The sequence below is a fragment of the Ylistrum balloti genome, unplaced genomic scaffold (genome assembly GCF_031769215.1).
Source record: "Ylistrum balloti isolate Yb309-2 unplaced genomic scaffold, AGI_CSIRO_Ybal_v1 Utg369890, whole genome shotgun sequence".
Classification (NCBI taxonomy): Eukaryota; Metazoa; Mollusca; class Bivalvia; order Pectinida; family Pectinidae; genus Ylistrum; species Ylistrum balloti.
In genome coordinates this window covers 112529-139933 of record NW_026782023.1, presented here as the reverse complement: position 1 = coordinate 139933, position 27405 = coordinate 112529, and the positions used below count along the sequence as shown (strand labels likewise).

At 37.7% G+C, this 27405-nt stretch overlaps 2 protein-coding genes across 2 annotated transcripts; both read left to right on the top strand.

Annotated features, from left to right (window-relative positions):
- Positions 1-13241: 13241 nt before the first annotated feature.
- On the top strand, positions 13242-14750 carry LOC132546429 (carboxylesterase 4A-like). Its single transcript, XM_060210141.1, has one exon. It carries the CDS (start codon positions 13242-13244, stop codon positions 14748-14750), a length of 1509 nt encoding a protein of 502 aa, XP_060066124.1.
- Positions 14751-15774: 1024 nt separating this feature from the next.
- LOC132546428 (uncharacterized) lies at positions 15775-27046 on the top strand. Its single transcript, XM_060210139.1, has 5 exons — positions 15775-15788; positions 16117-17721; positions 19094-20668; positions 22109-23713; positions 25438-27046. The coding sequence occupies exons 1-5, from the start codon at positions 15775-15777 to the stop codon at positions 27044-27046; spliced, it is 6408 nt and encodes a 2135-aa protein (XP_060066122.1).
- The last annotated feature ends 359 nt before the right edge of the window (positions 27047-27405 follow it).

Sequence of the window (27405 nt, the reverse complement as noted above, 5' to 3'; positions counted from 1 at the left end):
TTAGCCTGTGTAAGACCTATTCTGTTTGTCAATGACCGCTCACCATTAAACACAGATAATGCAGTTATATGTTTTTTGTACAACAATCTACAATTGTTATCAAACCAAAGCTTATCTGGAACATCCAGAACAATATGGCAAGAACATGAACAATTTAATACCTGTATACAAAATTTATCAAATAAAGTACGAGTACATTCCACAAACTGTTTTAAACATATATTAATACTTTCTTTTGAATTAGTTAGTTGATCAACAATATGTGGGGAGCTAGTTTATTATGAATTAATTTAAATCTATAGAACTCGCGGTCATCATCCATTCTTTCTTTCCACGAGTTTTCTTTGTATGAATGAACAGTACATTTTACTTTGTTCTTCCATTTACATTTTGAAGGGAATGATCCGCGTGCTAAACATTCTTTTACCATTTCATACAGATCATATTTTCTCAAAACTCGAACAACATCATTCATGAATCCGCGATCATTCAAATTACTTTCATGCATATTAGTGCTTACATCCGCCATAAAAAGGCGAGTAAAACATACAGTACAAGACACACTCTCTTTCCCTAAATTACACAATCTTCCAAAAAATGTTAGCTTCCTAATATCTATATATGATTCTAAGCTAAGCCAACCAAGCAAGCTGCTACACATATCTGTTCGAGTCCTCATATGGAACCCCTGAATCGATTTGAGAATAAAACGTTGAGTTCTTTCCAACATTAAAACTTCTGCTTTTGCAAGACACCATAATTCACAGCCATATAGGGCTGTTGGATAAATTCTTGTTTTAATTATTTTACTTACTGCTATGGGGTTTAATGCACAAGGATGAGCACCGCACTTAATGAGACTCATCACACCACTCTTTAATCTGTTGCATACACGTATTGTACGTTCTGTACTGATGAAATTATTGTTTAACATGACACCAACATGCGTTATTATTCTCTTTATTGCCTCCAGAGATGAAGATTACAGAAGAATGTTGAACATATATACAAAGCATACGATACATATATAAATGATTATAGAATATGAATAACATAGATATACACTTTATTAAGTACAATATATATATGAGTAATGTAATTATGATGCATCTTATATGTTGCTTTGGTATTTTGTAACTATTTAATCATTATTATATTTATGTTATAATGATCACTGTATTGCAAAAATGATGTACCTCAATGTTCCGATGTGATTTTGTAACGACTTAATTACTATAATTATCCTAATGTTATAATATCTTGGTAATAATTTTGATTTGCATGCCAATTCAACGTTCTCTTTCACTAAATTAATGTTGTTCTTTTTGTGAAATCTTCTTAAAGGAGGAAATAAAGAGAATAATAATAGATATCGTTAGTGACTTTACTACTAGCTTCGTCCGACCACACGACGTTAGTTACCATAAAATACTTTGTGTCACCCGAACAACAATTACATGGTGTGTTTGACGGCATGAGACAATTCAATATTATATATATTGGCGCGTGATCAGAGTATTCATTGAAACCACCTACTTCAAAAGAGTTGACATCAGACATTGACGATTTATCAGTCAGCACATAGTCTATAACACCAGTACCCCTAGAATTACAAATTATGAATTTACCATCCATGTCACCAGTTGTCCGACCATTGAGAATCTGAAAACCTGTTGACTTACACAATTGTAATAGTTTACGACCAAAAGTATTAACTTGTGAATCCTCTGAGTTACGCGTGACGTCACAAGGTTGCTGAGGATAACTGATGAACCAATCAAGTTGTCTGTGAATACTATCGTGTAGCGTGTCTATACATATATAATCAGCTCCCCTGTCAGTTCGACTGTTAGATTTAGATTTTATTGGTACTCTCAGACATACAAAGTATGTTACAAGAGGTCAGGTTACAACAAAAACATTCATGGCATGGCGGTACACAGTTACATACATAATGATATTTTAGCTACGTAGATTCAATAGATTATCAAGCTTTTCTAGAAATTTACTGAGATTTGATAAAACTTTAACATTACATACAGAAAAAAGTCCATGCATTTTTGTAATACTAGGATAAGTAGAATAGTAATGTGGAATAAATTGATCTCTTATTCTCTTCACTGATTCATGATCGCATCTAAAAAGATAGTGGTATTCATCGCCAATTTCATTTGAGCAAAGATTACAAACTCTGTTCTACTTCGGTATTCCGATCCATCTTCCTGTTTCTATAGGTAAACGCATATTTGAAGTTCTAAATTTAACGATAATTTGTCTTTCTCTAGGTTTAAGTCTCAAAAGATATTTTTCTAATTCAAAATTACTTTTCAGTATACAATAGGTATTTCCTCGAGAGGAATTAATTACATCACTGAACCATTTTTGTATGAACTGGTCTTGTAGTCTTTGCTTAATGACAAGTTTTAAATAATTTCTATTAAATGTACATATTTTCTGGAAGTCCCAGATAAAGTTTAAACCAGTTTCTATAAAAATATTTTGAACATTTTTCAACCACTTGAAATCCATATTGCCATTAATATGTAGATTGTACATTAATTTATACATGATACTTGACAAGTTATTACAGGTAATTAATTTATACCAAAACATAATAACTCTGCTTTTAGCTTCAATAAGTAAAGGGAATCTCCCCAATTCACCATAAATCATAAAATTGGGCGTACTTCTTCTAATACCTAAAATACGTTTGCAGAATTGTAAATGAAGTTTTTCAATGACACTTAAATTTTCAAAACCCCAAACTTCTACTGAATACAAAAGTATAGGCAACACAAGTGAGTCAAAGATCTTCAACTGAAGGTCTACTGGAAGCTGAATATTTTTTATTTTCTTATAAACAGCAAACATTGCTTTTTTAGACTGTTCCATTAATTTACATTTAGCTTTAAAGTAACTTCCGTTGTAATTAATTAAAACACCCAAATAAGGAAATTCATCAAGAATTTCAATTTGTTCATTACACAATGTAAAGTGGAAGGCTGTACGACCTTTTCTCTTTGCAAATATAACAATTTTGGTTTTGTTAGTATTAACATTAAGCTTCCAGGTATTACAATATACTTCAAAAGTATTAAGAGCAAGTTGAAGTCCTTCCGCTGTTTCAGGCATAATAATAGTGTCGTCTGCATACAGAAGAATAAACAATTTTAAATACATTTCAATGTTTTCACCCAAAGTTTCTATTGTTTGAAGACAATTAACATTATTTTCTGCAAGAAAATCTTTCAGATCATTAAGATAAATTGAGAATAAAAATGGTGATAAATTTTCCCCTTGTTTTACCCCGATATCACAATTGAACATTTCAGACAATTCATTTCCATTTTGGACACAAGATTTGGTATTTTCATACAAGTTAAATATTACTCTGAACATCTTCCCGGTTATATTACTCTTTTGAACTTTTCTCCATAGACCAAGTCTCCAAACTGAATCAAAAGCTTTTCTGAAATCTATGAATGAACAGAATAATTTCTTTCCCAGAGAAAAATAAATAGAAGTTAATGCATGTAGAATAAAAATGTTGTCAGTGGTGGAATGATTTTTCCTGAAGCCAGCCTGGGAGTAGGTAATTAGATTAATTTCATCAGCCAACTTGTTTAGTCTGCTATTGCATATTGATGTAAAAACTTTTCCTAGACATGAAACAAGACTTATAGCTCTGTTAAGGTCTCCAATTACACCTTACCTACTGTACTATAACGACCGATACTGTTCTCTAACACAGCAAATACTTATGCAGCACACAGTTCTTACCTGTACTAGATTTACCTGTCCATACTTATGTAGTACAAAGTTCTTACCTGTACTTGATTTACCTGTCCATACTTATGTAGTACACAGTTCTTACCTGTACTAGATTTACCTATCCATACATATGTAGTACATAGTTCTTACCTTTACTAGATTTACCTGTCCATACTTATGTAGTACAAAGTTCTTACCTGTACTAGATTTACCTGTCCATACTTATGTAGTACAAAGTTCTTACCTGTACTAGATTTACCTGTCCATACTTATGTAGTACACAGTTCTTACCTGTACTAGATTTACCTGTGCATACATATGTAGTACATAGTTCTTACCTTTACTAGATTTACCTGTCCATACTTATGTAGTACAAAGTTCTTACCTGTACTAGATTTACCTGTTCATACTTATGTAGTACACAGTTCCTACCTGTACTAGATTTACCTGTCCATACTTATGTAGTACACAGTACTTACCTGTACTAGATTTACCTGTCCATACATATGTAGTACACAGTTCTTACCTGTACTAGATTTACCTGTCCATACTTATGTAGTACAAAGTTCTTACCTGTACTAGATTTACCTGTCCATACTTATGTAGTACACAGTTCTTACCTGTACTAGATTTACCTGTCCATACATATGTAGTACATAGTTCTTACCTGTACTAGGTTTATCTGTCCATACTTATGTAGTACAAAGTTCTTACCTGTACTAGATTTACCTGTCCATACATATGTAGTACATAGTTCTTACCTGTACTAGGTTTATCTGTCCATACTTATGTAGTACAAAGTTCTTACCTGTACTAGGTTTATCTGTCCATACTTATGTAGTTACAATGAACTAACCTTGACTAGATTTACCTGTCCATACTTATGTAGTTACACTGTACTAACCTTTACTAGGTTTACCTGTCCATACCTATGTAGTTACACTGTACTAACCTTTACTAGGTTTACCTGTCCATACCGATGTAGTTACAACGAACTAACCTTTACTAGGTTTACCTGTCCATACCTATGTAGTTACACTGTACTAACCTTTACTACGCTTTACGTGGTGAATTAGTTCGATGAGGTGTGTAACTACAATACGGTAACCCTTATTAAGTGATATCTTTTTATTTCATTGATTATAGTTATATCACTACTCGGACAGTTATTTGTTGTTGACACCATCATTCCTTGTTCACTCAAATATGATCGGTCTACTTATATATCTATATTGTATGCCAATAACAAACTGGACCATGGTGTCATATAAGGTATACGCTTGTTACCAAATTCCCTTAATGATATTGGGATTGTTTTAATACTATTTCATTGTTAAATTTTACATAAAATATTCGTTAAACTAACGTTACGGAATTGTTTCGAAATCATGGCAGTTTCTTTTGTAAACGTGAACACATGATGGCAGGCAGAAATGACAGCGACGGTAGTGACACGATAGTTCAATGCCGTTTTTCAGCACCGGATTTTGTTATGGGTGCATGTGGGAAATATCATTTTAAAACTCAAGTCAATTCAGAAGTACGAGATAAGTGATCGCCAACATTGTCTAGATCGATTAAGGCGGGAATCCATTTTGTTTACAAGCGACGGTGTTTTGTGCACATACTTTTATGACGTAAAAAATTACATATCCAGTGTATTGATCAACAGAAAAGGATTATTCATTAACCTCGGAATGAGCTTTTTTTTTTTTTTTTTTACCGAAAACCGTTTGTCATTGTTCATAAGGTAATACGCTGGATTTATAAACTAACAAGACTCTTAAGTTGTAATAATAATAAACTTTACTTATTTTACAACGATTGCGAAGCAAGTTTTTCCAACTTATATGAATCACTCTTGTTGGCTCGGATGGAAGCGCGCGAGGGGTCTAAGTGTGGGAGGAAACCGGAGTATCAGGGGAAAACCCACGTGGGCAGGTGACCCCTTACCTTTTCACATCCATTCCGGGAATCGAACCCCGGACGACAAGGTGAAAGATGAGTGTGTTATCACTGCACCACCCGAGCACTAATAAGTTCTGCTAGTGTATCTGAATCTTAAGGTATCATCTACACCCGGTAAATAGACAACTGGATAATAATACTACAAACTAAATATAGATATGAATGAATGACGTTGTTGTATTTATGATATAGTATTATGATGTCTGTTATTTCGTGTTACTGCTATCCTTATCGCTTACTATACACTTTAGTGTATACATCAATGTTGCCATATTCACTCACTATGTCGCTAGATTCAATATGTGACTCATGTCTTAAGGGTGTATCACTTTCTACAATGCTGTATCATTGATGGTTATGTTAACTCAACATTCGATACTCAAGGGTTACGATCAATTTCGCTCTTTGCACTCCTGGAACATGTCACTGCAAAATTGAAGGCACGCACGAGCGAATTAATTTGATTGGTTCTAAGGGAAAAAACGAAAAGCATATAAAAAAACCCAACCCTGATCACTCACAGGCTGATACGTTCCCTTTGAATATTAAAGAGGAGTGACACCCGACTTCAAAGTCATTACAATATACCGTTATGCCACCTCGAGATTCGGTTGATGTATGTTGCATGTATATTCAGTGAAGTCTCCTTTTGTATAACGAAAGATAAACGGATTAAAAAGCATTTCAGCTACAAACAGCACTACCCCACGTATGAAATAAGGTATTTAAAATCTATTTTTATGTTCCATTTTGATTATTATACTTGTTATGATATTTATTCAACATATTTGATGATATGGTACCAAGTAGGTAGTATTGTAATATAAGGTGTATCTACAACTATACCGGTAAACCACAGGTAGCCTTGAAATAGCTTGGGTTGTATAGTCTCTGGACTGAAATACAAGGAGGTCACGGGCTTCACCCATGATATCTCAGGGATTTTGTTCACATTACCTGTGTGAACCCTAGTGCAGTTCCAAATTACCTGTAGTCTGTTTCATATGACCTAGTAATCTTTGCCTCTGTGAACTACAAGTTAACTAGGGCGTAGAGAATAGACGACACTCAAATGTATATGTAACTGCAGGGATCAGAACATGAGGCGAATAAGTTGTTTTGTAAACAATTTTAGGGAAAATCTGGTTCCATCCCCGGACCGCTGTTTGGCAAGTACTTAAAACTCTGGACATCATTTTGCTGTTCAGGAAAGCCAATTGCAATACAGCGAAGCACACCCCAAGTACCTCTTATGACAATCGTATTGATACAATGAAAATATCCTTGTCCACTGCAATACTGTTCATGGGGTTCAACGCCGAGCGTATATATTCTGTGTGATGTTCCATCAATTACTGCTGCGGATCTGGCAGATGTGACGAACTACCCATTAGCTATTTCAATCACTTAGCTCCTGTCATCCAATAGCTCCTGCCAACCATTTGTTTCTGTCATCCCATAGCTCCTGTTATCCATTAGCTCCTGTCATCCATTAGTTCCTGCCATCCATTAATTCCTGCCATCTAATAGTTCCTGTCACCCATTAGTTCCTGCCATCCCTTAGTTCCTGCCATCCCTTAGTTCCTGCCATTCCTTAATTCCTTCCATCTCTTAGTTCCTCCCATCCGTTACCTCCTGCCACCCGTTACCTCCTGTCATTCCTTAGTTCCTGCCATCCCTTAGTTCCTGCCACCCGTTACCTCCTGCCATCCCTTAGTTCCTGCCATCCCTTATCTCCTGCGATCCCTTACCTCCTGCCACCCGATACCTCCTGCCATCCCTTAGCTCCTGCCATTCATTCCCTGTTGGACGTGTCACGTTTCTGTGTTGCCATACCCATCCCACATAATAATTTACATTTCGTTGTTTTCAACTCCTATAATAGATGGCGCTACATCAAACTGAAGAGACGACAGTGAAACGCAAGAGGAAGAACAGCAGCACATCACGTGTAACATCACGTGATTTCCTGGAGACAAATGGATGTCTAATGTATTGTTATATACACATCATAAACAACAACAATGAAAAATTGTAGTGTTTTACCTGGAAGTAAATAAATAAAATAAAGTTGGCATAGTGACTGAATAAATGACACACGTCCCTCTCGATCCAGGGATTTCCCATATATTGAAATAATCTGTTTCGAATGCGAACAAAACACTGTGAACATGGCAGCATAACGACGGAGATTATTATGTACACTAGGTTTGCCTGGTGGTGATGTCGACTGCAAATAACACAACAGATCTATCCTGGTGGTACTTACTAAACCAGGAATCTCAAACATTTTTTTATTGATTACAATTTGGAATGATGCATAATTCACAGTAAACCATTAAAACAAATTATCTATGAGATGGTACTTTTTTAAAACAAAACACCCTAATATCACCAGTAGCACTTACACTCCTGTTCCTTTGTTACTTGTGTTGCACTACATTAAGTTTAAAAATCACTACTATCATTTTCGCGAGATGAAAGTCAATTACAACAAAAAAGAAGATACCTTTCAGTATCGCAGGAAATGCACGCGTAATACAAAAGTTTTCTGAGTTTCCGAAATTTTCATTTTGATGTATTTTGATACAGAGCCGGGCACGTTTTGTAGATTGTATAAATGGGTCATTCGTTTGTGTATCTTTTGTGCAATCGTGAAGTCAACTTACGCACATGGGAGTATAATAATACGTGGAAATGCACGGCCTCTCTTTTGACGATTTTATCTGAACCTGACATTATTACCTCTATCACGGCTTGATAATAAATTTTATGGTCACGATTTGGATACAGAACAAAATCGTTTTTGTTGTGTATATGAAAAGGTAGAGACGGATTTCCGTGACATGAAATTTAAAGATATATGATATATGAAAGGATGTTTCTACCTAATGGTGCTGTAACACCCCGTACCGTCTGCTGTTAAATCTTCCTTTGTGGGATACATATTTTGTTATTTAAATATTTTGTTAGTGGTTTTGATTTCGTAAGAAACTATATCTTAAGATATCCAGTAGTATTCGCAAAAAGATTAATCAAATAAATACTAAACAGATTTATAAATTTCCAGAAATATATATTTCTGGATTTAAAGGTCCCCTAGAATTAACAAAAATGGAAGACAACGACAATTTTTGACCAGCAGAAGGTTGAAGCTGAATGTGACAAGGCACACTACGATTGGCCATTTATTGGAGACATTTTTTGACCGACATTCAACCGTTCGGCCAGTTCTGGCAATCTGCCATTCGGTCGGCACAACTTGGCTGTTTAGATGCGCACGTACGAACAAGTTATTAATAGTGTTTTATTTCAATTTGTTCGGATCGCAATTAATATAATTTGTTACATCTACCGATGAAAACCTCAACATCATATAATCTGGAGACAGGTTATGGATGATGATTTACACCTGAACAGGTAGGGGTGTATCTCTGCTGGTCAAATGAAAATATTGTGCAAGTCTATAAAATGGCAAGTCTAAAAAGTCTATTAAAGATGTATTTTTGTCTTTAAGAAATATAGTATTGTTTTCTTCGAATACAAGAGTAATTAATTTCGCGTTACCAACTTTGATTACTCGAACACTGAAAAACAAGGTATTATTGATATTAGTAAAGCTTTCAACTCCATTGAAAGACTAAAAATCCCTGTGGTTGAAATCAGCATCATTTAAAGACAAAACTCCTGTGGTTGAAATCAGCGTCATTTAAAGACAAAACCCCTGTAGTTGAAATCAGTGTCATTTAAAGACAAAAGATAGAAATTATGTCCCCGATTTTATACCGTTTACATGTTAATAATTTTGAAATGCAATCTATTAATGATAGCTGTTCAAGTATTGGAAGAGGCCTGGCGGTCTCTGTCTTCGATGATGTCCATCAGCTTTTAAAAACACTTTACAAACACCAACAAAACAATTTGTTTAATCATATGGGATACTGCCACACATCAAACATCACTCATAGTGTCAGAAGTCAGTGTGATGGGATACAATCAGGTACTGAACAAATATAGTTACTTAACGGCTAAATATATCCTAAATCAATTATGATATAATAGAATAAGGTGGGGGGGGGGGGGGGGGGGGGGGTAGCATGCTTGTTTTTATGCATATACTGTAAATTAGATCATGGGTTATGGCGTTTGGGCGGGTTAATTTGTTTGTTATGCTCTCTGAAAATTTTCGGGGGAGCATATAGTCGCCGCCTTGGTTATGTCTTTTCCTTGTGTACATACTCTAAATCCGTTATGTCTATCTCTGAATGGTTAAGGTGTTTATTCACTGAAGTAGATCGATAAAACAACGGACATTGGGGAGAGACATCGACATGAGATCAGGACACGAAAATCATCCGAAGTTCTCGGTATGTTTCTTTGAAATGCAGATTGGGATTTATGTACCATTCTCTATAGAATTACCCAGTAAAAGTAGACAATAACATTTGATACGATTTCGTTTCATTATGATATATCGATTGAAAATGATCCCTGGATTGCGAATATAACCTACTGTAACTGCTATCGTATTTATCGACATCCTGACATTAAACCTACCTTCAAACTCATAAAAGCAGATACTAGGGAATCGGAATATGTCACAAAGATCGTCATGATTATAATCTCCTTTTCACATTTCGACGACACATTTTAGTATGTCGTTGTGATGAATTACTCCAATGTCGATAATCTGCCTTAAGTGGAAAGATGGCCGTCAGAAATCGGGAGGATGTGTGGAATGAATCAGGAAAATTATCCAATGAAAAAATACGTTACATAACGATTATTTTAGAATATATTAGATAGAAATGACTGTAATACTTTACCTTAAATTGTACTGATTATACATTGTCATATTTACTGTTATACTATGTACCACTGTCTTAATCAACCGAATTTCTTTCGCGCTCCCTTTTGTACCTTTCTCACCAGATCACATGATCCCTCTTAGCCAATCAATTCTCTTCTGACATCCATTTCCTCGCACATTAGTAACAATTATTGAAATGATGTCGTTATCCCTATTTCACATTCATATGGTATCTAGCAAATGAGGACAATTTAAGTTAAAATATTTATTACAAGGACAAGTATTAGGTATATTCAGCGTCTCGAAGGAATAGCGGACGACATGCGTAATGTTACTCTGAAAATAGCGGTAATGTGGTATGAACAATATAGTAGGAACTGACCAAACCACCGTCGCACCTCTGGAATCCTAATCCGAGATCTTTTACAGTTTAAGGTCAACACAGCGTTTCTGTCACCGTGTTGACATTAGTCACTCTTTTCCGACCTTTATTGATGTGTACTTCGACTGTAATGCGAGTCCGTTGTCTTGGCTTACACATATACTGTTTGTCAATTACCCTTCTCAATACATTGACTTCGCATTGTGCATCTTCATGCCTCGCACTCCATCTCCGAAAAACGAGTTCTCAATCCTACAACTAACACTTAGAAAGACTCTGTTGGAACAAGATTATGTTGTGAACTATACTGAAGCATATATTGTAAACAAAAACGTCCAAATCAAAAGAAATCATACAAATTATCGAGTTTCTCCTCGACAACATCCTCGTCGAGTTTGGTGGTAAGATCTTCCAACAGACTATTGACATACTTATGGAAACTAACAGTGCTCAGCTGTTGGCTGTCGTGGTTTTGGTTCCATGCGAGGCTGAATTTTATTGAGGGGTTTAACGATCCTTAAATATAACTAAAATAATTACTTATGTTTAAAATCTCAAAAGTGACGTTTCATTAGCTGCATTCTGGTCAATTACATCCGATATAGAGATATAGATATTGAATAAATATACCTTAACCCGATTGCCTTTTTTGTTACCGCCCAACTCCGTTATATAGCGTGATGCTAATATTCATGTATGCTCAACCTTTCTTGCCCTAGGATGAGTGATGATCGACTGGCCAGTAAAGACTGGTATTACCATTCTCAACTCCTTAGCCGAAATATTTTACAGTTTACTGTTTACACACCTTGTTTGTAACTCTCAGTCCTGATGGTGTATGCATACTCATGACTATAATGCATGTCTGTTGCTCTACTAAGCTATTTTTGCAAAGCCTATGACCCTGTAATACGACCCTGTAGGTGTCCTACTGTGTTGACAAAAAACCCACCTATCTGTTTTAAATGTATACATTACTCCTGTACACGTCGCTTGATTTAGCCCCATTTCAGTAACTACTTTTAGATGCTACAGAATCACCACATTTTTGTATTTTTGCTATACTCACCTTTGGTATTGTTACTACCGTTCAAATTTCGTTTCGATTACAATTTTTACACAAGATGTGGAAATTTGTTTAATAAATCAACATTGTCTGGATGCATTCATTACTACTGATGAAATTAAGGTTGGCATCAGTGATAAACCTTTCCGAAAGGACAGGAAGGAGAGGTAATTACTACACTATTCTCCGTCCCTCGTAGCGTTAAAGAAGAAATGAGGTAGACTTTGTCATTGATGAAGAAATACGGCTATATAAAACAGGTAATACAAATAGTTCACAAAATGTTAATTTGATTTAAAAGTACACGTAAAAGACGATGTTCTCTTCTATTCTTCCTAATCTACATTAACATTTCATCTGATCTCCCCTCGGTATCACGCCTCCTTGCTGACAATAAGGCGCTTCGTATTTATTATCAATCTGACCAGCAAATCCAGTATTAGACATGGTTCTGTCATTCAATTTTCAAGCAATTAAATTTTCTGTCTGTTTGTCATTTTTTACAAAGACATTATTGTAGAATGATACACATGAAAAGTGATACACCAGTCATATTTAACGCATTTCAGATCTGTATGTTCAGAAATATTTTAGCAATGGACAGTTATGGACATATTTGACACTATTAATAGAATCACGACAACGTCACAAATTTGTAGACCATGCTCTTCAGGTCTTTTAAACGTTGCTGTGAGCGTCCCATTACAAATCATACGTTCACGTACAGTTACCGATGATGCCATACAAGATTAAAGATATCAATGTGAAATTGATCTTAAATCGATTGATATTCTGCCTTTTCTTTCCCTCAAACCTGTCTTTCCTACATCCTTAAATCTCCATGGTTTGCTGTGACCCCGGAATACAATAATTCCACGTCTATAAAGCAATGTTTATTTTGGCCGACTACTCGTCTGTTATATTTCCAAACACTAGGTCAATGGCGATTCATACTGAGACAAACAAGTGTCTTTTCAGTTTATGTTAGTACATAGTATGTGACTGTTAATGAATTTATTATTGACTTATTTGTCTTTTGTATGGTGTTGTAATGCCTCAACCTAATATTAGATATCGAGGACAGTAGTGCAGTCAGTACTGGGGTCAATATTTGTCACACTCTTTAGTTATCAACAGTCTGTAGAAATTGGTGTATATTCAGGTTATAAATAGACCTAACTGGGTCATCCTTTGCTGAATACTTAAAGGAGATTCACACACTTTTTTTGAACAATAAAGTTAACATGAGGAGCGCTAACGACGGAACGGGTATAGGCCTGGCCATTTTGGTTAGCTTTATTGCACTTGGTACTGGACATGTATTTGGAACAATAGTTTCAACAGAAGATGGCGCCTTGGAAGGAATTGTTGTACCGTTACAGAAAGGAAACATTTATCAGTTTAAGAAGATTCCTTACGCAATGCCGCCAGTAGGCCCCCTTAGATTCAGCAAACCGTTGAAACATCCACCTTGGAATAACACACTTAACGCTACAGACTTTGGACCTGCTTGTATTCAAAGCGGCAGTTTGACACATCCTGTATCAGAAGATTGTCTTTTCTTGAACGTTTATGTCCCACATAAACTTTCAACAACAGCCAACAAATCAGTGATGGTTTGGATTCACGGTGGAGGCTATAGATCTGGCTCTGGGATGGAGTATGACGGTACGTCATTAGCGCTTCAAGGCGACGTCATTGTTGTGACGCTCAACTACCGACTCGGTGTCTTTGGATTTTTCAGTACGGGAGATTCCAGCGCGAGAGGTAATTACGGATTATGGGATCAGATAGAAGCCCTTAAATGGATAAAGTCTAATATCAAATATTTTGGCGGCAATTCTGATTCAATAACGTTGTTTGGAGAATCGGCAGGTGCTTTTAGCGTTTTCCATTTAGCTTTGTTTCCAGGGAACCAGAATCTTTTTCATCGCGTTATTATGCAAAGTGGTACTTTTGGATTTGTTCAAAAAGATCCATTCACGTACGCACAAGCCTTGGGTGATCATTTACAATGCAGTGATGTTCACAGCACTACTTCATTAGTTTCGTGTTTACGCGAAGTGGAGGCAACAACGTTACTAACTGGGTCGCACATTGCATATATGTTTTCTTCACTTAATGATATTTTCGCTATGCCTTTAGCACCTGTCATAGACGGAGAACTGATTTCCGTTGATCCGCTGTCTTTACTTCGTAATGAATCCTCGGAAGAGTTGGCATTCTACAAATCGCTCGACGTCATTTCCGGTTGCAATTCAGCCGAAGGATCCTTGTTACTGATGGTTATTCCACTATTTCCAGACTTATTTTTACCGGCTGGCAACTTGTCGGAAGGAATTCCAAGCTGGGTTCTGAAGCTCTTTGCTCAAAGCTTAACTGAAACAAAGTACAATAACGACAGCAGGATTTTACAGCTTGTATATGACAAGTACACCTCAACGGATATAGCAGAACAAGGTCGACTCATTGTCAACTTTTTCAGTGATTTTACATATTATTTGCCAATGCTAGAATCTTTATTGCTTCATAATAGAGGAGGAAACTCACACGCGAATTCTTTTCAATATTTCTTCTCGAATGCACCACTTGTAGATTTTGCACTTGGTGTTCTACCGGAATGGTTCGAAGGAGCTGGTCATGGAACTGAGATCAACTACTTGTTCGATAACTGGGGTTACCTCAGTGGTAACAACAGGGTTCTTTCTACCACCATGATGTCGTACTGGACGAACTTTGCAAATAACGGGTAAGTTTCCAAATACCATTCTTTTCAAATGAAGGGTAAGTACAGGTTTACAAAATATCAATTTGTTTGAATTACGAAAAGATTTCAATTTTTAGTAACACTTACAATGAGATAACAATGACAGATGACTGGAAATTAAGTATTCATGGATTTGTTTTGATAATTTGAGCATGACACATCTTATTTTTGTTTTAAATTAAATACTTGTTTGCTTTGACCGAAAGTGAGTACCGGAAATGGTGGTTTTTTTTTCAATTTTTGATATAAATGAAAATGTGATGGAGCGAAATCATGCGAAAAAGGCGGATGCTCAATCAATTCAAAGCTACAATCGTTAATGACACACCTGTTAATGATAGATTTGTGAACAAGGCCATTGTCCTGGTGGAACAACACACCTTTACTGAGTTTTCCGAGATATGTGAGTTGAATATTTTCTTTAAACACTGAAGATCCAATGAGAAGTTTGTGCCATTGATTGCAGATAATCTACTATCAGAATACCATAAGCATCCCCGAAAACCGAGGCCATAGCCTTTCCAGCTGATCTAACAGTCTTTGCCTTCATTGGCGAGGTTGAACTATGGTACTTCCATTGTTTAGACCGTTGTTTTGCCTTGGGGATGAAATGACGGACCCACGTGTCGTCCATAGTCACAAACCTCTGTAGAAAGTTAAGAGGATCTGTCTCTAAAAGTTTCAGATTCGCACATGACAAAGTCCTCCTGGTGTGCCTCTGATTAACTGTCAGAAATCTTGGTACCCAACGGGCTGAGACCTTTCTCATTGCACGATCTTCCGTTAAAATCCCAGATATACTGGCTATATCTGTGTGTGTGTCTCGCTTGTCAGCCATAACAATATCATGGACTTAATTGATCGTGTCTGAGGTTGCAACCGTGACAGGTTTTCCGGGAAGGACGTTATTCCCAAAGACACTGCTTGTCATGCTTTAATTCCAACACCCACCTTTTCAATGTAGCAAATGAAAGGGCGTCATTCCTAAATATAGCAGCAACCATGTCATTATGGATACCCTTAGGTGCTAGACCTTTCTTATGCAAATATTGAATCACTGCTCTTTTAGCGATTTTGTTAATTTTGCAAAAGTCACTTGACTTGTTTACTGTAGATTGCTACCTCTTCCACATAAACTGACCAAATGACACCAGTCTTCGGTTACGAAGCTTTAAATAGTCAGGGAATGGTAGAGCTGAAAACGGATATCACTGTTTAACGTCATCAATACAAGGCTCACAACTTATCAGTCAGCCCTCGTAACACGGTAATTATGGGAAAGTTGAATTTTTCAGATACATATGTGTTGATAAATATACACGTGTACATAGTTAAAATTTTTGTCCTTTCAGGAACCCGAACATAGGACTTCCGGTACCGTACTGGTCTGAATTTGATGAAACATCTAGGCAATACATTGACCTTGGCACGGAAATCACAACAGGATCTGATTTATTGGGAGACCGGATACGATTCTGGACTGATGAGATACCTCGTGTAATGTCAGAAACGGAAATCGCTATAAACACGCCATTGGGACGAATCAGAGGAATTTCACAAAAGGTTAAAGGTAAAAACATCTATCAGTTCCGGAAAATTCCTTTCGCTGTGCCGCCAATAGGATTACTAAGATTCGCAAAGCCTGTTTCTGTTTCACGGTGGAATGATACACTTGACGCTACCCGGTTTGGACCTGCCTGCATTCAAACTATAAGCGCGATCACGGGAAAGTTTCTTCCAAACAAAAATCTCTCGGAAGATTGTCTCTTTGTAAATGTTTATGTACCAAACGAATTGACAATAACTGCCAACAAATCAGTGATGGTTTGGATTCACGGTGGAGGCTATAGATCTGGCTCTGGGATGGAGTATGACGGTACGTCATTAGCGCTTCAAGGCGACGTCATTGTTGTGACGCTCAACTACCGACTCGGTGTCTTTGGATTTTTCAGTACGGGAGATTCCAGCGCGAGAGGTAATTACGGATTATGGGATCAGATAGAAGCCCTTAAATGGATAAAGTCTAATATCAAATATTTTGGCGGCAATTCTGATTCAATAACGTTGTTTGGAGAATCGGCAGGTGCTTTTAGCGTTTTCCATTTAGCTTTGTTTCCAGGGAACCAGAATCTTTTTCATCGCGTTATTATGCAAAGTGGTACTTTTGGATTTGTTCAAAAAGATCCATTCACGTACGCACAAGCCTTGGGTGATCATTTACAATGCAGTGATGTTCACAGCACTACTTCATTAGTTTCGTGTTTACGCGAAGTGGAGGCAACAACGTTACTAACTGGGTCGCACATTGCATATATGTTTTCTTCACTTAATGATATTTTCGCTATGCCTTTAGCACCTGTCATAGACGGAGAACTGATTTCCGTTGATCCGCTGTCTTTACTTCGTAATGAATCCTCGGAAGAGTTGGCATTCTACAAATCGCTCGACGTCATTTCCGGTTGCAATTCAGCCGAAGGATCCTTGTTACTGATGGTTATTCCACTATTTCCAGACTTATTTTTACCGGCTGGCAACTTGTCGGAAGGAATTCCAAGCTGGGTTCTGAAGCTCTTTGCTCAAAGCTTAACTGAAACAAAGTACAATAACGACAGCAGGATTTTACAGCTTGTATATGACAAGTACACCTCAACGGATATAGCAGAACAAGGTCGACTCATTGTCAACTTTTTCAGTGATTTTACATATTATTTGCCAATGCTAGAATCTTTATTGCTTCATAATAGAGGAGGAAACTCACACGCGAATTCTTTTCAATATTTCTTCTCGAATGCACCACTTGTAGATTTTGCACTTGGTGTTCTACCGGAATGGTTCGAAGGAGCTGGTCATGGAACTGAGATCAACTACTTGTTCGATAACTGGGGTTACCTCAGTGGTAACAACAGGGTTCTTTCTACCACCATGATGTCGTACTGGACGAACTTTGCAAATAACGGGTAAGTTTCCAAATACCATTCTTTTCAAATGAAGGGTAAGTACAGGTTTACAAAATATCAATTTGTTTGAATTACGAAAAGATTTCAATTTTTAGTAACACTTACAATGAGATAACAATGACAGATGACTGGAAATTAAGTATTCATGGATTTGTTTTGATAATTTGAGCAATGACACATCTTATTTTTGTTTTAAATTAAATACTTGTTTGCTTTGACCGAAAATGAGTACCGGAAATGGTGGGTTTTTTTTTCAATTTTTGATATAAATGAAAATGTGATGGAGCGAAATCATGCGAAAAAGGCGGATGCTCAATCAATTCAAAGCTACAATCGTTAATGACACACCTGTTAATGATAGATTTGTGAACAAGGCCATTGTCCTGGTGGAACAACACACCTTTACTGAGTTTTCCGAGATATGTGAGTTGAATATTTTCTTTAAACACTGAAGATCCAATGAGAAGTTTGTGCCATTGATTGCAGATAATCTACTATCAGAATACCATAAGCATCCCCGAAAACCGAGGCCATAGCCTTTCCAGCTGATCTAACAGTCTTTGCCTTCATTGGCGAGGTTGAACTATGGTACTTCCATTGTTTAGACCGTTGTTTTGCCTTGGGGATGAAATGACGGACCCACGTGTCGTCCATAGTCACAAACCTCTGTAGAAAGTTAAGAGGATCTGTCTCTAAAAGTTTCAGATTCGCACATGACAAAGTCCTCCTGGTGTGCCTCTGATTAACTGTCAGAAATCTTGGTACCCAACGGGCTGAGACCTTTCTCATTGCACGATCTTCCGTTAAAATCCCAGATATACTGGCTATATCTGTGTGTGTGTCTCGCTTGTCAGCCATAACAATATCATGGACTTAATTGATCGTGTCTGAGGTTGCAACCGTGACAGGTTTTCCGGGAAGGACGTTATTCCCAAAGACACTGCTTGTCATGCTTTAATTCCAACACCCACCTTTTCAATGTAGCAAATGAAAGGGCGTCATTCCTAAATATAGCAGCAACCATGTCATTATGGATACCCTTAGGTGCTAGACCTTTCTTATGCAAATATTGAATCACTGCTCTTTTAGCGATTTTGTCAATTTTGCAAAAGTCACTTGACTTGTTTACTGTAGATTGCTACCTCTTCCACATAAACTGACCAAATGACACCAGTCTTCGGTTACGAAGCTTTAAATAGTCAGGGAATGGTAGAGCTGAAAACGGATATCACTGTTTAACGTCATCAATACAAGGCTCACAACTTATCAGTCAGCCCTCGTAACACGGTAATTATGGGAAAGTTGAATTTTTCAGATACATATGTGTTGATAAATATACACGTGTACATAGTTAAAATTTTTGTCCTTTCAGGAACCCGAACATAGGACTTCCGGTACCGTACTGGTCTGAATTTGATGAAACATCTAGGCAATACATTGACCTTGGCACGGAAATCACAACAGGATCTGATTTATTGGGAGACCGGATACGATTCTGGACTGATGAGATACCTCGTGTAATGTCAGAAACGGAAATCGCTATAAACACGCCATTGGGACGAATCAGAGGAATTTCACAAAAGGTTAAAGGTAAAAACATCTATCAGTTCCGGAAAATTCCTTTCGCTGTGCCGCCAATAGGATTACTAAGATTCGCAAAGCCTGTTTCTGTTTCACGGTGGAATGATACACTTGACGCTACCCGGTTTGGACCTGCCTGCATTCAAACTATAAGCGCGATCACGGGAAAGTTTCTTCCAAACAAAAATCTCTCGGAAGATTGTCTCTTTGTAAATGTTTATGTACCAAACGAATTGACAATAACTGCCAACAAATCAGTGATGGTTTGGATTCACGGTGGAGGCTATAGATCTGGCTCTGGGATGGAGTATGACGGTACGTCATTAGCGCTTCAAGGCGACGTCATTGTTGTGACGCTCAACTACCGACTCGGTGTCTTTGGATTTTTCAGTACGGGAGATTCCAGCGCGAGAGGTAATTACGGATTATGGGATCAGATAGAAGCCCTTAAATGGATAAAGTCTAATATCAAATATTTTGGCGGCAATTCTGATTCAATAACGTTGTTTGGAGAATCGGCAGGTGCTTTTAGCGTTTTCCATTTAGCTTTGTTTCCAGGGAACCAGAATCTTTTTCATCGCGTTATTATGCAAAGTGGTACTTTTGGATTTGTTCAAAAAGATCCATTCACGTACGCACAAGCCTTGGGTGATCATTTACAATGCAGTGATGTTCACAGCACTACTTCATTAGTTTCGTGTTTACGCGAAGTGGAGGCAACAACGTTACTAACTGGGTCGCACATTGCATATATGTTTTCTTCACTTAATGATATTTTCGCTATGCCTTTAGCACCTGTCATAGACGGAGAACTGATTTCCGTTGATCCGCTGTCTTTACTTCGTAATGAATCCTCGGAAGAGTTGGCATTCTACAAATCGCTCGACGTCATTTCCGGTTGCAATTCAGCCGAAGGATCCTTGTTACTGATGGTTATTCCACTATTTCCAGACTTATTTTTACCGGCTGGCAACTTGTCGGAAGGAATTCCAAGCTGGGTTCTGAAGCTCTTTGCTCAAAGCTTAACTGAAACAAAGTACAATAACGACAGCAGGATTTTACAGCTTGTATATGACAAGTACACCTCAACGGATATAGCAGAACAAGGTCGACTCATTGTCAACTTTTTCAGTGATTTTACATATTATTTGCCAATGCTAGAATCTTTATTGCTTCATAATAGAGGAGGAAACTCACACGCGAATTCTTTTCAATATTTCTTCTCGAATGCACCACTTGTAGATTTTGCACTTGGTGTTCTACCGGAATGGTTCGAAGGAGCTGGTCATGGAACTGAGATCAACTACTTGTTCGATAACTGGGGTTACCTCAGTGGTAACAACAGGGTTCTTTTTGCAAATAACGGGTAAGTTTCCACCATGATGTCGTATCAATTTGTTTGAATTACGAACTTTGCAAATAACGGGTTTGTTTTTGAAGTTTCCAAATACCATTCTTTTCAAATGAAGGGTAAGTACAGGTTTACAAAATATCAATTTGTTTGAATTACGAAAAGATTTCAATTTTTAGTAACACTTACAATGAGATAACAATGACAGATGACTGGAAATTAAGTATTCATGGATTTGTTTTGATAATTTGAGCAATGACACATCTTATTTTTGTTTTAAATTAAATACTTGTTTGCTTTGACCGAAAGTGAGTACCGGAAATGGTGGTTTTTTTTTCAATTTTTGATATAAATGAAAATGTGATGGAGCGAAATCATGCGAAAAAGGCGGATGCTCAATCAATTCAAAGCTACAATCGTTAATGACACACCTGTTAATGATAGATTTGTGAACAAGGCCATTGTCCTGGTGGAACAACACACCTTTACTGAGTTTTCCGAGATATGTGAGTTGAATATTTTCTTTAAACACTGAAGATCCAATGAGAAGTTTGTGCCATTGATTGCAGATAATCTACTATCAGAATACCATAAGCATCCCCGAAAACCGAGGCCATAGCCTTTCCAGCTGATCTAACAGTCTTTGCCTTCATTGGCGAGGTTGAACTATGGTACTTCCATTGTTTAGACCGTTGTTTTGCCTTGGGGATGAAATGACGGACCCACGTGTCGTCCATAGTCACAAACCTCTGTAGAAAGTTAAGAGGATCTGTCTCTAAAAGTTTCAGATTCGCACATGACAAAGTCCTCCTGGTGTGCCTCTGATTAACTGTCAGAAATCTTGGTACCCAACGGGCTGAGACCTTTCTCATTGCACGATCTTCCGTTAAAATCCCAGATATACTGGCTATATCTGTGTGTGTGTCTCGCTTGTCAGCCATAACAATATCATGGACTTAATTGATCGTGTCTGAGGTTGCAACCGTGACAGGTTTTCCGGGAAGGACGTTATTCCCAAAGACACTGCTTGTCATGCTTTAATTCCAACACCCACCTTTTCAATGTAGCAAATGAAAGGGCGTCATTCCTAAATATAGCAGCAACCATGTCATTATGGATACCCTTAGGTGCTAGACCTTTCTTATGCAAATATTGAATCACTGCTCTTTTAGCGATTTTGTCAATTTTGCAAAAGTCACTTGACTTGTTTACTGTAGATTGCTACCTCTTCCACATAAACTGACCAAATGACACCAGTCTTCGGTTACGAAGCTTTAAATAGTCAGGGAATGGTAGAGCTGAAAACGGATATCACTGTTTAACGTCATCAATACAAGGCTCACAACTTATCAGTCAGCCCTCGTAACACGGTAATTATGGGAAAGTTGAATTTTTCAGATACATATGTGTTGATAAATATACACGTGTACATAGTTAAAATTTTTGTCCTTTCAGGAACCCGAACATAGGACTTCCGGTACCGTACTGGTCTGAATTTGATGAAACATCTAGGCAATACATTGACCTTGGCACGGAAATCACAACAGGATCTGATTTATTGGGAGACCGGATACGATTCTGGACTGATGAGATACCTCGTGTAATGTCAGAAACGGAAATCGCTATAAACACGCCATTGGGACGAATCAGAGGAATTTCACAAAAGGTTAAAGGTAAAAACATCTATCAGTTCCGGAAAATTCCTTTCGCTGTGCCGCCAATAGGATTACTAAGATTCGCAAAGCCTGTTTCTGTTTCACGGTGGAATGATACACTTGACGCTACCCGGTTTGGACCTGCCTGCATTCAAACTATAAGCGCGATCACGGGAAAGTTTCTTCCAAACAAAAATCTCTCGGAAGATTGTCTCTTTGTAAATGTTTATGTACCAAACGAATTGACAATAACTGCCAACAAATCAGTGATGGTTTGGATTCACGGTGGAGGCTATAGATCTGGCTCTGGGATGGAGTATGACGGTACGTCATTAGCGCTTCAAGGCGACGTCATTGTTGTGACGCTCAACTACCGACTCGGTGTCTTTGGATTTTTCAGTACGGGAGATTCCAGCGCGAGAGGTAATTACGGATTATGGGATCAGATAGAAGCCCTTAAATGGATAAAGTCTAATATCAAATATTTTGGCGGCAATTCTGATTCAATAACGTTGTTTGGAGAATCGGCAGGTGCTTTTAGCGTTTTCCATTTAGCTTTGTTTCCAGGGAACCAGAATCTTTTTCATCGCGTTATTATGCAAAGTGGTACTTTTGGATTTGTTCAAAAAGATCCATTCACGTACGCACAAGCCTTGGGTGATCATTTACAATGCAGTGATGTTCACAGCACTACTTCATTAGTTTCGTGTTTACGCGAAGTGGAGGCAACAACGTTACTAACTGGGTCGCACATTGCATATATGTTTTCTTCACTTAATGATATTTTCGCTATGCCTTTAGCACCTGTCATAGACGGAGAACTGATTTCCGTTGATCCGCTGTCTTTACTTCGTAATGAATCCTCGGAAGAGTTGGCATTCTACAAATCGCTCGACGTCATTTCCGGTTGCAATTCAGCCGAAGGATCCTTGTTACTGATGGTTATTCCACTATTTCCAGACTTATTTTTACCGGCTGGCAACTTGTCGGAAGGAATTCCAAGCTGGGTTCTGAAGCTCTTTGCTCAAAGCTTAACTGAAACAAAGTACAATAACGACAGCAGGATTTTACAGCTTGTATATGACAAGTACACCTCAACGGATATAGCAGAACAAGGTCGACTCATTGTCAACTTTTTCAGTGATTTTACATATTATTTGCCAATGCTAGAATCTTTATTGCTTCATAATAGAGGAGGAAACTCACACGCGAATTCTTTTCAATATTTCTTCTCGAATGCACCACTTGTAGATTTTGCACTTGGTGTTCTACCGGAATGGTTCGAAGGAGCTGGTCATGGAACTGAGATCAACTACTTGTTCGATAACTGGGGTTACCTCAGTGGTAACAACAGGGTTCTTTCTACCACCATGATGTCGTACTGGACGAACTTTGCAAATAACGGGTAAGTTTCCAAATACCATTCTTTTCAAATGAAGGGTAAGTACAGGTTTACAAAATATCAATTTGTTTGAATTACGAAAAGATTTCAATTTTTAGTAACACTTACAATGAGATAACAATGACAGATGACTGGAAATTAAGTATTCATGGATTTGTTTTTGATTCAGAAATCAGATCTATCACCAGAAGTATCTCAGTATGAGAACAAATTGTGTATTTGAGTCTGAGTATAATTTAATGACACGGGGGGTGGGGCCTGTATTTCTTGTGAGGTAATCTGTTTGGTTCTACAGTATAACAATGCCATGCACTGTAATAGAATATAGTTCTCTTATTGCCAAAAAGAAAATGTTCAGTATTAACAAGCAATCAGACAAAATAAATCGTATTTGTCCTTCATAAGAAACTGAATGTAAATTAAGACTTAAGTTGATAGAAATTCAGAAGCTCGTATGTTTTAAAAAGTATCCTGTGATTTTTCTTGTAAATGAGTCATTGATAGATATTTTTCGATAATTTGAGCAATGACACATCTTATTTTTGTTTTAAATTAAATACTTGTTTGCTTTGACCGAAAGTGAGTACCGGAAATGGTGGTTTTTTTTTCAATTTTTGATATAAATGAAAATGTGATGGAGCGAAATCATGCGAAAAAGGCGGATGCTCAATCAATTCAAAGCTACAATCGTTAATGACACACCTGTTAATGATAGATTTGTGAACAAGGCCATTGTCCTGGTGGAACAACACACCTTTACTGAGTTTTCCGAGATATGTGAGTTGAATATTTTCTTTAAACACTGAAGATCCAATGAGAAGTTTGTGCCATTGATTGCAGATAATCTACTATCAGAATACCATAAGCATCCCCGAAAACCGAGGCCATAGCCTTTCCAGCTGATCTAACAGTCTTTGCCTTCATTGGCGAGGTTGAACTATGGTACTTCCATTGTTTAGACCGTTGTTTTGCCTTGGGGATGAAATGACGGACCCACGTGTCGTCCATAGTCACAAACCTCTGTAGAAAGTTAAGAGGATCTGTCTCTAAAAGTTTCAGATTCGCACATGACAAAGTCCTCCTGGTGTGCCTCTGATTAACTGTCAGAAATCTTGGTACCCAACGGGCTGAGACCTTTCTCATTGCACGATCTTCCGTTAAAAGCCCCAGATATACTGGCTATATCTGTGTGTGTGTCTCGCTTGTCAGCCATAACAATATCATGGACTTAATTGATCGTGTCTGAGGTTGCAACCGTGACAGGTTTTCCGGGAAGGACGTTATTCCCAAAGACACTGCTTGTCATGCTTTAATTCCAACACCCACCTTTTCAATGTAGCAAATGAAAGGGCGTCATTCCTAAATATAGCAGCAACCATGTCATTATGGATACCCTTAGGTGCTAGACCTTTCTTATGCAAATATTGAATCACTGCTCTTTTAGCGATTTTGTCAATTTTGCAAAAGTCACTTGACTTGTTTACTGTAGATTGCTACCTCTTCCACATAAACTGACCAAATGACACCAGTCTTCGGTTACGAAGCTTTAAATAGTCAGGGAATGGTAGAGCTGAAAACGGATATCACTGTTTAACGTCATCAATACAAGGCTCACAACTTATCAGTCAGCCCTCGTAACACGGTAATTATGGGAAAGTTGAATTTTTCAGATACATATGTGTTGATAAATATACACGTGTACATAGTTAAAATTTTTGTCCTTTCAGGAACCCGAACATAGGACTTCCGGTACCGTACTGGTCTGAATTTGATGAAACATCTAGGCAATACATTGACCTTGGCACGGAAATCACAACAGGATCTGATTTATTGGGAGACCGGATACGATTCTGGACTGATGAGATACCTCGTGTAATGTCAGAAACGGAAATCGCTATAAACACGCCATTGGGACGAATCAGAGGAATTTCACAAAAGGTTAAAGGTAAAAACATCTATCAGTTCCGGAAAATTCCTTTCGCTGTGCCGCCAATAGGATTACTAAGATTCGCAAAGCCTGTTTCTGTTTCACGGTGGAATGATACACTTGACGCTACCCGGTTTGGACCTGCCTGCATTCAAACTATAAGCGCGATCACGGGAAAGTTTCTTCCAAACAAAAATCTCTCGGAAGATTGTCTCTTTGTAAATGTTTATGTACCAAACGAATTGACAATAACTGCCAACAAATCAGTGATGGTTTGGATTCACGGTGGAGGCTATAGATCTGGCTCTGGGATGGAGTATGACGGTACGTCATTAGCGCTTCAAGGCGACGTCATTGTTGTGACGCTCAACTACCGACTCGGTGTCTTTGGATTTTTCAGTACGGGAGATTCCAGCGCGAGAGGTAATTACGGATTATGGGATCAGATAGAAGCCCTTAAATGGATAAAGTCTAATATCAAATATTTTGGCGGCAATTCTGATTCAATAACGTTGTTTGGAGAATCGGCAGGTGCTTTTAGCGTTTTCCATTTAGCTTTGTTTCCAGGGAACCAGAATCTTTTTCATCGCGTTATTATGCAAAGTGGTACTTTTGGATTTGTTCAAAAAGATCCATTCACGTACGCACAAGCCTTGGGTGATCATTTACAATGCAGTGATGTTCACAGCACTACTTCATTAGTTTCGTGTTTACGCGAAGTGGAGGCAACAACGTTACTAACTGGGTCGCACATTGCATATATGTTTTCTTCACTTAATGATATTTTCGCTATGCCTTTAGCACCTGTCATAGACGGAGAACTGATTTCCGTTGATCCGCTGTCTTTACTTCGTAATGAATCCTCGGAAGAGTTGGCATTCTACAAATCGCTCGACGTCATTTCCGGTTGCAATTCAGCCGAAGGATCCTTGTTACTGATGGTTATTCCACTATTTCCAGACTTATTTTTACCGGCTGGCAACTTGTCGGAAGGAATTCCAAGCTGGGTTCTGAAGCTCTTTGCTCAAAGCTTAACTGAAACAAAGTACAATAACGACAGCAGGATTTTACAGCTTGTATATGACAAGTACACCTCAACGGATATAGCAGAACAAGGTCGACTCATTGTCAACTTTTTCAGTGATTTTACATATTATTTGCCAATGCTAGAATCTTTATTGCTTCATAATAGAGGAGGAAACTCACACGCGAATTCTTTTCAATATTTCTTCTCGAATGCACCACTTGTAGATTTTGCACTTGGTGTTCTACCGGAATGGTTCGAAGGAGCTGGTCATGGAACTGAGATCAACTACTTGTTCGATAACTGGGGTTACCTCAGTGGTAACAACAGGGTTCTTTCTACCACCATGATGTCGTACTGGACGAACTTTGCAAATAACGGGTAAGTTTCCAAATACCATTCTTTTCAAATGAAGGATAAGTACAGGTTTACAAAATATCAATTTGTTTGAATTACGAAAAGATTTCAATTTTTAGTAACACTTACAATGAGATAACAATGACGGATGACCTTGGAAAACAAAAATATTCATTTTTTTTGACAATTTGAGCAGTAATATACTTATTTTTTAAAAAATTAAATAATGATGATCTTATTCGGCGTTCCAAATTTCTCAGGAATCCAAACGAAGGACTTGCGGTTCCATACTGGCCTAAATTTGACGAAATCGGAAGACACTATATAGAAATGGACTCCAATGTCACAGCAAAGTCTGATTTACTAGAAGACCGGATGATGTTCTGG

What these genes read in the sequence shown, in the direction of transcription:
- LOC132546429 (XM_060210141.1), top strand. Translation starts at nt 13,242, where the DNA reads ATGAGGAGCGCTAACGACGGAACGGGTATAGGCCTGGCCATTTTGGTT.
- LOC132546428 (XM_060210139.1), top strand. An exon ending in GTTCTTTTTGCAAATAACGG is followed by an intron (nt 20,669 to 22,108) that starts GTAAGTTTCCAC and finishes TTGTCCTTTCAG; the next exon opens with GAACCCGAACATAGGACTTC. An exon ending in ACGAACTTTGCAAATAACGG is followed by an intron (nt 23,714 to 25,437) that starts GTAAGTTTCCAA and finishes TTGTCCTTTCAG; the next exon opens with GAACCCGAACATAGGACTTC.